Here is a 9988-nt window from a genome sequence, read left to right on the forward strand (position 1 = left end):
TTGTCATGTCTGATTAGGGTGTTAGCTTGAGTTGGTGAATATGTTTTGTCGTGCGGCGTACCTTGCCGGACGAATTCGAGACCGTTGTCGAAGAGATACTGATACTGCTCCCCCCCCTTAATCCTCCCATTCTAATAACGCCAGTTTCCCCTCCCGTCTCCTCATGACAGACGACTCCTACACCAACCCCCCCAAGACCAAAACCGCCATCGAGCTCTGGAGTCTCTACTCCTACAACCTCCACAAGGCAACATACCACGGTCTAAACAACCTCAAAGGCCGCGAGAACAAACGCAACTTCATCATCGGCCGCGGAAGCCAGACCGGCATGCACCGCTACGCAGGCCTCTGGACCGGCGACAACGGTAGCTCGTGGGACTTTTTCAGAATCTCTGTTGCGCAGGTCCTTGCGCTGGGGTACAGTGGTTTGAGTATCGCGGGCGTGGATATGGGTGGTTTTACGGCTGATCCAGCGAATACACTGCCGAATCCGCGGTGGTGTGATCCTGAGTTGTTGATTAGGTGGTATGCGGGGGCGTTTGCGCTGCCGTGGTATCGGAATCATTATTTGCAGCATCCTGAGGCTAGTTCTGGGGGTTGTAAGGCTTTTCAGGTAAGTTTGTCTGAGATGCGAGGGTGAGATACTGACAGGAATAGGAACCATGGGCTTATGGCGATATTCTCAATAATTTCCCCGGCCCTCTCCCGCCTGACCAGGCTGCGTTGTATCGCTCCGTTGTACCTGTTTGTAGGTACTATGTGCAGCTTCGATACTCACTGCTTCAAGTCTTGTATGACTACATGTTTGCCAACCTGATCAATGGTTTGCCAGTCGCTCGTGCAATGGTATGTCCTCAATCCCACCAGACAAGACTGTTTCACTTATTTATCTAGCTCGTTACCGACCCCTTTGATACAAGTTTGTTCAACTCCAACCAAGGATTCATTGACAACCAGTACCTTCTCGGCCATAACATACTCGTCTGTCCCCAGGTCGAGGAAAAGGCAAGACGTCGCGATGTCTATCTTCCAAACTCGGACAAGTGGTATCCCTCCAACCTTCGAGTCAACAACCAAGGCTTTGGACCGGATCCAATTCTCAAACATGCTGCTGTGCTACAGAAGCCAGCTCCTGGTGGCAAGATCGTGGACTATGACTGCCATATTCCTGATGCTGTCGCGGATCCGGAGCAGGTCGCTTATGTTACTCCTGTGTATATCCGAGGGGGTGAGTATAAACTACTGATGTCATGGAGAAAGCTGACAGTGTGAAGGTGCTATCATTCCTCAGCTTGAAGTTCGTCAGTATGTCAAGGAGGGCGATCTGAACCCGCCTACCATTCATGTATACCCAGGTGGTAAGGTTACTGAGCCTACCGTAAGTACTGCCCTGATGCTCAAACATCTCACGCTAAGTGTTATTGTAGTCATACTCGATGTATCTGGATGACGGTGTCAGCCGAGACAGTGCACCCATCGAGTTGCCTCAGCACAAGTACAAAGATGCAGCAACGTACACCAAAGCAAAGGGTAAATACCGCGAAGTCAAGATCACTCAGGTAACACCTCTAATCTCTCTATGCTTATCATGAACTAACAGAGCTCCAGGAAAACACCAAGACAAACCGTAAAATCACCATTCGGCACCAATGGGACGGCTACGACGCCAAAACAACCGTCGGCGACACCTACAATTTCGCCATCTGGACCGTGCAAGCCACTGCACCGCCTGAGTCACAGATCAGCGTTGACTTTGAGGATGAGAGTGGCATGACGGTTATTGACTCTGGATTGACCTCGACTTATATCGCAGGTCGTGGTGTTTTGACGGTTAGGGTACCGGTGCATCTTGTGCCGTCGCTCAAGACACCTCAGAATTATACACAGGGGTCTTTTGCGGATCGATATTTGGCTATTAATGTCAGTGGATTGCCTTGAGAATGACATGGGATGTTGGATGGGGACACTCATTTTGCTTTGGATTTGTTGGCGTTGTCATTCATTGATGAACATTAGTCAGATTGAAATACCACGGCACTACTTGCTGAGTATCCGCTTTGGGGCAGATTTGAGGGAGCAATGTTAGCGCTGAAGTAGCGCCAGGTACCTTGTTTACTTCAAGAGAACGTCGACGTGAACCACATTCGTATGATGAGATTATACTATTTTAGTCCAAACTTAGGGCTTGCAGTTGAGCTTATTGTCAAAAAGGCCAAACATGTGATATTTGTTATAAAAGGTTAAGTTGCCAATGACTTATTTCAGGTTGCTTTTCACCGCCGTTGGGCCGTTTCACTTCAACGCCCGCTCGTTGTGTGACATTGGGCTGCAAACAGTAACATCCAGTGCTACAATGATGACATGTTCCTCCATATGATAACTCTCAGTTTTCTGTGTCTTATTGTTGAGTTAACTCATCGCCATGCCAGACGAACAGCACTCAAAATAGACATCATGCCACGAATCATCAGTGGAGCAACAAACACCTTGTCCATGTCCACATCGTGTCTTTGCTGCACCTGCATAATCTACGACATGCATACCCGCAACATCCTCCTCAATCAAGTGTCTTGCAGGAACACGGATCGCCAGTACATCCGCCAAGGACCAGGGCATCGCATCATATCATACAACACCACAAAAGGCGGTGCCATCGCCGATACATCCTTCGCTGGCAAATCCACTTGGGCATCAATTATACCACTTAATCCCAAGGATACCAAACTCTGACTCATGACAACAAGCTCAGAGTTTTAACTACCTGCCAGCAAATCTAGCATCGTTGTACCATCCCCAATATGCATGCCACATCATCGCGATTCCACCAGTGGGGCTTCACCGCCAAAACCCATTAATCGGTATGGATACCTATTTCAAGCCCCTACAATTCTCCTCACTTCCCCCCTCAAACCCCATCACCTCTCTCATTTTCTCTCACCTATACCCCCTGTTCCTTCAATGTCCCGCCAGAAGAATGCGTCTCATACACACCAAAACCTTCCAGCTAGAGGAATTCTACGGCCAGCCTCCCGAATATGCCATTTTATCACACACATGGGGTCCCGACGAGGCCACGTACCAAGACTGGCAGGGCAACCTCGAGCTCATGAAGCTCAAGAAGGGGCATCAGAAGATCCGCCGCGTCTGCGAGCAGGCGAGAAAGGATGGCCTCATGTATCTCTGGTGCGACACCAACTGTATCGACAAGAGCAGCAGTTCAGAGGTTTCTGAGGCGCTGAATGCCATGTTTTCCTGGTACAAGAATGCGTCGGTTTGTTATGTGTATCTGAGTGATGTGGCGCCCATTGATACGGGCGCTTTTGATCCGATGGTGCAGTTTAGACAGTCGAGGTGGTTTACTAGAGGGTGGACGCTGCCTGAGCTTTTGGCTCCTACGTCGGTGGTGTTTTTTGCGAATGATTGGACGACTATTGGGACGAGGAAGACGCTTGCCAATACGATTTCGTTTGTTACCAAGATTGATCAGCAATATCTCGACTGTACCTTTTACAAGGCCAGTATCGGCGAGCGCATGTCTTGGCTATCCAAACGAGAGACTGAAAGAGTCGAGGATATCGCCTACTGCATGCTGGGTATCTTTGACATCAACATGCAGATCATCTACGGCGAAGGAATGCGGGCATTTATCCGACTACAAGAAGAGATTATCCGTGTCTCAAACGACCAGACACTCTTCTGCTGGGCCTGGGACGAGCGATACGTTCCTCACGACTGGGCTAGCATTCTCTCCCCATCGCCCAAGACCTTTGTCGACTCGAGTATCTACACCGAATGGCCTGTCCACGAAGCGAAAACATATACCATGACGAATGCAGGTCTGTCAATCAGACTACCTATCATGAACACCATTACCGAATCAGTCGAGCAATGGCTCGTTCTCCTCAACGCCAGACGAGACTCTGAGAACCAACAAGTCGCATTACTTCTAAACAGACTACCAGGAAAGGATCGCTGCACCCGTAACAGAACACCACCCTGTCCAGTACCAGTCCTCACAGGATCTACCAAACTCCGAGAAGAAAACATGTTCATCGCTGGGAGTCGAGAGCGCGCCTCATACCAACCTGACTTCCATGGCTACGGCAGCTACGAAGTCCTCGTCACTCTCGACAGCGGCGCCATCCCCTACGACAGCATAACATCCTGCCCGCGCCTCGAATCCGGAACCATCAGCCTCCAATCCTGGGATCAAGCAGGCCACTACGGCCGCGTCCTCGCCATCCAAGGCATGCAAAGCATAAAAAAGAACGAGAAGCGCGCGTCCGTCTTCATCGCCACCCTAGTATTCGGCATAGAAGTCACTGGCTCCAAAATCGAATGGTTCTGCAAAATCCGCGGCATACAAGAATCCTCCTCCGCGTTCAGCAACAGCACCCTCGAAGAAGCAGTGTACGAAGAGGAGCAGGATATCCGGTCTCAACTTGCGCGGACAGGGCACTGGCGGGCTATTTTTGATCAGGAGAAGGATACGACGTCTGATACGGTGCGGAAACATGAGATTGATCTGTTGACGTCTGTGTCGTTGAGTTCGGGGGTGAGGATATCGGCGTCGTCGATGATGGCGGTTGCGCATTTGCAGTTGGCGCATATTGTGAAGCCGGCGGAGGTTGCGCCGTGGGATGATGGGCATAAGTTTAGGACTGCGGATGGAGCGAAGGATTTGTCGCGATGGTTGAGTGCCTTGGAATGAAGAATGAAAAATGATAGAAATGATTTACGTACATGATTTAATGAAAATGATAGATACACATAAACTGGAGGACTTATTGCATTTAAAAATTGATCAAGAATCTTTATTTATGTACCTCAATAAAAGCCCTAGTTCTACTTCATCTTGATAACTGTCTTCTTGGGACCAAACTCCCTAAAATCCTTTCCTTCAATAGCCAGTCTGCTCACTGTGATAGCCGTCTGCCTCTCTTCAACCTCAACATCCTTATCGCCTTTCAAAACCACCAGAAACACCAACTGGTTCACCAATCCATTCCTCAACACTTCCTTCTTAAGTCTCGCCGCAACAAAACACCGATACTTCCCTGTTGGCAAGGTCATGTTATGCTTAAAATTCCTCTCGGTAACACATCCAATCGCCTGATCAGTCCCCGGTATAACCACCTCACTGAACGGTTCGGTCCGAATATCAAGCGTTACAGTCCATCCTTCCAGAGTAACCACTTTATCATCAATACTGAGCCTTCGTGGAATGAGATCACCGTTCTCAGTAGCTGTTTCGGTAAGGTCAGTGGGACACTGCACGGTTCCGCCCCATCCGGCCCAACTCCAGCTTGGAAATGCAGCTCTGCGCGTCGGCTTGACTGTATGATCATGAATCCAAGCTAATGACTGGGGAAACTCTTTCAGTGGCATGCCCCATTCGAAGCCTTGAGGGTAGACTGGTTTACCGAAGCGTGCGAGGCCACCTTGGAAGGCGTTCAGAGAGTCACCATCGTTGGTGAGAGACCGCGAGGTATAAGTCGTTACAGCGGATATGAACATGGAGGAAGTTCTATCAAGGAACTCGGTATTTGTAGCCTGTTTGCAAGTGTCAGCTTCAAAAGTCTGAACAGTACTTTCCCGACTTACCTCAACGAAACCAGCCTTCATCTTACCACCAGAAACCGTAGTCCAAGTAAGATTCACAGCCGTATCATGCGCCTCGGCATAATCACTCGGTCCCAATGTCTCATTACACTGGAGTATCCACTGCGTCTCTGTCAAGTACAACTTTCTCGTAGACAGAACATCCTCTTGCCACGTCCAAGCTCTAGTCTGCCAAACAGAAGACTTGATCTCTGATACGATCTGCGGGGGGACTATTACTAGATCCTTTCCGTTGATGCGCTCTCGTGTAGACCCAACGCGGGGCTTTGATATCCCAGGGATTCCGTAGTCGGAGCGCGGACCTGCGACGGCAAAGATGGTGATTGTGGCGCAGTAGTAGATCAAGTGCATGACTTGAAGCTGTTTGGCTTTGCTAGCTGCTTGTTCGGGCGTGGGGTTGGGGCTTTGATCGATACAGAGTGCATCAACCTTCACCGTTAGCGAGAGCTTGCAGAGCAACCGAGACCACTTACCCATAGGTATCGCTTCCCGAGCTTCTTGGTCAAAGTGATAGCATCCTCGATCGTCTGAGGAAGTGTCCCGGCTTCCAAAGCTCCATCAGCAGGATGAATACCGCCCCAGACATAACTAAGCGCCAGATAATCACAATTATCAGGACAGTCTACCACCTTTCGAGTCTCAACATCAAGCATCTTCGTAATCAGCAGACCTTTGTCAAACTTGGCATTACACTGCTCTGAATGATACATCTGACAATGCTCAAGGCCCCTCTTAATGAGATCAACATCAACCATCCCATCAATAACCCTAGCGTTATAAAACTCCTCTGAAGATGAGTTTGGATGCAGAGCGATGGCTTCGCCAGTCATCATAGCAACTCTCAACTGCTGACCCGCGTTAAAGAAACTCGGTCCAGACATATCGAGACCAGGCGTTGAAAGACCGAACCAGATTGCAAACATTCGCTTGTCATCTTCTGGGACACCTTCCCAGTGATCCTGCCGGATGTGCCATCGATATGGAATAAGAGTGAGAACAGTAGTATCGTGCTCTGGCGGTGGCCTGGGGATGAGTCGATAGAGTAACCGACATAGCGGGCAAGAAGACTTCATGTGGAATTGTGACAGAAGACCGAAGCGTAGTCTGTATGGCTCCTGCTTTTCAGCGTGTTGGATATACTGAGCCTTTTCTAGCTCGCCTCTTTGGCTTTCATCTAAAGGATCTGCTTCGTTGAAGGCGCGGATGATGTCGAATTCGGCACATCGTTGACAGAGTTCGCTTGGGTGCTGGCGCAGTTGTTCCAGTAAATTCTCGTCACCTCTGGTCCATGGCTTCGTAGTATTATTTATACCGCTGGGGAAACCCTGAGTTGACTGAGTCTGGATCGAAGGACAAGGCTGGTCTACCGGCTCGAGCTTACGGCAGAAGCAGCATAGTCTTGAGTTCTCCATAGACATGTTCTCTGTGGCTGAGTTATTGCACTATCAAGTGGATCATCAGACAAAAGCCGTTGAATATCGTGGCGACGCGTTTAGAGATTATATGACAGCCGAAAGTATACCCAACTCTTGAAAAGGTGTTTGGGCATAAGAAATGGTCTTCTTACTGCGGGGTTGAGCGTCAGCGGTAGGATTGAGTGGATTCTCGAACGCGATGGCTCGTACTGGCTGATAGGATGAGATCAGACAAGGATCAGGGCTAGGCTACTGTTGATGTTCTCTCTCCTACACATCCTCTGCAAACAGACATCATTGTCAGGTTATACATATTTCTTCTAAGTTCTTAAAGCTAATTAGTACTATATATTGTGCTCCCTGTTGATCATCCTTTGCTATCAATTGTCGGGCAATGAATCACTGTTGGGCTGCGAATCTATCCTGAACAGGATGACTCATCACGCTTTAAACCAAATTTGCTCTCACTCAACTTTTTCTGCGCGCCAAGAGGCTTATCACCAACACCTCTCTATCTCCAATTCATTGAGCTACACCTTCACAATGACGACACAAACCCCCTCCCTAGGACTCCCTCCTAACGTGATAATCTTCAACCCAAAATCACCCTCATCAGTCGACGCCCTTCTCAATGCCGGCATCTTCACACGCCTCGTCGCCAGCTCATCCTGCACGCCAGCAAAACTAGCAGCTATCAAGAAATTCCCCGGAGTAAAGGAAGATTTCTGTCTTATCCACCGCAACGCTGTTCTCATCTTTGACGCAGCCGATGATGAGGATTTGCACCATGAACATTTTAGGGTGATTTGTCTTGCGCTCAAAGAGCATGATATTGGGCTTGATGTTGCGGGGTGTATACATGACGCGACTGATGCGCTTGCAGCGGGGTTTCAGCTCGATAAGTTGAATGATAAAGCGGCTTTGGTCATTGATCTTGTTGTGGAGGAGGATAGTGATGAGGATTCGGATGCCTGAGAGCGAGACTATGCGATGGAGATACCGGCTTCATTTATGAGAGGCTTTGAGATGAGCCTAAAGGAACACTTGCTCGCATAATAGTCTGGGCACTTGTCGGACAACCCTCCATTGAGCATCTGTGACATCAGGTCATAATGGCATGTGGCTTCTGTTTGGTTGTACACTTTGGGAAAGCTCTCGCGCAGACAAGAAACTTGGGCTCACTATGCTGAGGGGCGGAGGAAAGGTCAGGAATGGTATCGGAGGTCTGAATACTGGATATCCATAAGAAACCCATTCCCAACACTACAAAAACATGGCTCTAGTCTCAGAGGCAATCACAGCATATTAAACAAGAGACATGGCCTTTTTAAGAAGTTAAATTAGGTTTCTCATGAGTGAAATTGAATCCAGAACTCATTCGGACATGTTCACATCTTCAATCCACCACAGGATAACCCAATTAGCCGATGCCAAAATCGTCAAGACCCATAATGGCAGTCCAACAAGATTATGAGCAAGACCCCATCCAAGCAATGTTCCACCAACAGTAGGCCCCATAATCCGAGCAGCACTCGAAATACTCGAAGCCAAACCATGCACTGTGCCCAATAAATTCGGACTCGGCGCTGAATCATTGACAAGTAGCATAGTAGCAGGGTTCACAAATGTTCGAGACAGTACCTGCAGACTCAGAACCGCAGATAGACAAGTCCACACCAGAGCGGTATTATCTGGCAACAGAACCAGGTATGGCAGAAGGAAGTATGCGATAATGCTTAGTGGAAGGAAAGCACTGTATGAAGCCTTAACGCCAAGCTTGCCAATGAGTCTGGGGTAGATGAAGAGTTGAAGCGGGATGCCGATCGTCCCGATAATCGTGTTGGCTAAACCCATTCTCTCGCTTGACAGACCCAGACCACCGGTGAAACGGAAGGGTAGATGGAAATCTGTAGAGTCTGCTTTAGGAGTGGGCAGAAGACTGAAAAGAATGGAGTTGAAGGCTGAGACGTGGATGGATTGTAGGAAGCGCTGTAGCATATTAAGACAGACGTTCTTGGTCAACACGTCTCTAAATGGAGGACGAGTCTTGCTGTACGCTTTAGCAGGTCTTGAAGTTCCCCCAGATTCTTGATCAGCATCATGATCCATCAGTTCTTCAGTGTTGATAGAGCTGTAAAGATGCGCGTCTTTTTTTCGACGAAGAATGATTTGTAGAAGAAGCTTTCCGAGTCTACGTCCAGGATCAGGGCGATGTCGAAGCTGCGAGTGCGTTTCATCGAGTCCAAGAATGACTAGGAAAAAAGCTGACATGAGGATGGAGAAGCAGAAGAGGTTTGGCAGGGCGTAAGGGAATTTCTCGAGCCATTGCACGCCCTTTTCTCCGCCAAGGAGAGAACCTGGACCAAAGATTCCAGGGAGAGTGCGAACGGGATCGGCCATGAAGCCTGTTAGCAGAGGTCCAATGATAACTCCGACGTTAAAGCACATTGGTAGTAGAAGGAAAGCCCTTGTTTTGTGGCTTGAGGTATAGAGTCAGTGAATGAGTCCTCCAAGACTTCTTTCAACTTACCGCTTCTCAGGGACAATTTCAGAAACCATGGTCCTCAAAACCCCAATATTCCCATTCAAAGCCCCCGCACAAAACCGAAAAAAGAACGCCATCCCAAGCGATCTCGAGAACCCCATCCCCAGCGCCGACAAAGACGAACCCCCAAGGCCAATCAGCAAAACACGCTTCCTCCCCAGTCTCGGATGATCAGCCGCTCTCCCCCACCACATAGACGTAAGACATTGCGCAGCGGCAAACGTAGCTGTAATGTAGCCCATCTGCTTCGGAATTTCCGAGGGATCAATATCGGGATTGAACCATTGGAGCTGAAAGAACAGATAGGAAGCTAGGGAGCGCTCGCTGAGGGGTTCTGCGAGACGTGCGAGGAGGATCACGGCGAGTTGGCCGTTGTTTGGGAGGGAGGACCATGACACGGGTGGTT

At 49.1% G+C, this 9988-nt stretch overlaps 5 protein-coding genes across 5 annotated transcripts; 3 read left to right on the plus strand and 2 right to left on the minus strand.

The window, feature by feature from the left end:
• Positions 1–163: 163 nt before the first annotated feature.
• FTJAE_13719 (alpha-glucosidase 2) lies at positions 164–1938 on the plus strand (the record flags this gene model as incomplete). Its single annotated transcript, XM_037346890.1, has 7 exons — positions 164–613; positions 658–748; positions 788–846; positions 895–1228; positions 1275–1378; positions 1428–1559; positions 1609–1938. The coding sequence occupies 7 exons, from the start codon at positions 164–166 to the stop codon at positions 1936–1938; spliced, it is 1500 nt and encodes a 499-aa protein (XP_037199253.1).
• A 1036-nt stretch (positions 1939–2974) lies between these two features.
• On the plus strand, positions 2975–4711 carry FTJAE_13720 (vegetative incompatibility het-e-1; the record flags this gene model as incomplete). The annotated part of the gene is made up of 1 exon (XM_037346892.1): positions 2975–4711. The coding sequence occupies one exon, from the start codon at positions 2975–2977 to the stop codon at positions 4709–4711; it is 1737 nt and encodes a 578-aa protein (XP_037199254.1).
• Positions 4712–4845: 134 nt separating this feature from the next.
• On the minus strand, positions 4846–7040 carry FTJAE_13721 (uncharacterized protein; the record flags this gene model as incomplete). Its single annotated transcript, XM_037346893.1, has 3 exons — positions 4846–5553; positions 5605–6051; positions 6096–7040. 3 exons carry the CDS (start codon positions 7038–7040, stop codon positions 4846–4848), a joined length of 2100 nt encoding a protein of 699 aa, XP_037199255.1.
• A 540-nt stretch (positions 7041–7580) lies between these two features.
• Positions 7581–8012, plus strand: FTJAE_13722 (uncharacterized protein; the record flags this gene model as incomplete). Its single annotated transcript, XM_037346894.1, has 1 exon — positions 7581–8012. The coding sequence occupies one exon, from the start codon at positions 7581–7583 to the stop codon at positions 8010–8012; it is 432 nt and encodes a 143-aa protein (XP_037199256.1).
• Positions 8013–8411: 399 nt separating this feature from the next.
• On the minus strand, positions 8412–9596 carry FTJAE_13723 (permease of the major facilitator superfamily; the record flags this gene model as incomplete). Its single annotated transcript, XM_037346895.1, has 2 exons — positions 8412–9516; positions 9568–9596. The coding sequence occupies 2 exons, from the start codon at positions 9594–9596 to the stop codon at positions 8412–8414; spliced, it is 1134 nt and encodes a 377-aa protein (XP_037199257.1).
• Positions 9597–9988: the final 392 nt, after the last annotated feature.

Source organism: Fusarium tjaetaba (assembly GCF_013396195.1).
Source record: "Fusarium tjaetaba strain NRRL 66243 chromosome Unknown NRRL66243_c0000462, whole genome shotgun sequence".
Classification (NCBI taxonomy): domain Eukaryota; kingdom Fungi; phylum Ascomycota; class Sordariomycetes; order Hypocreales; family Nectriaceae; genus Fusarium; species Fusarium tjaetaba.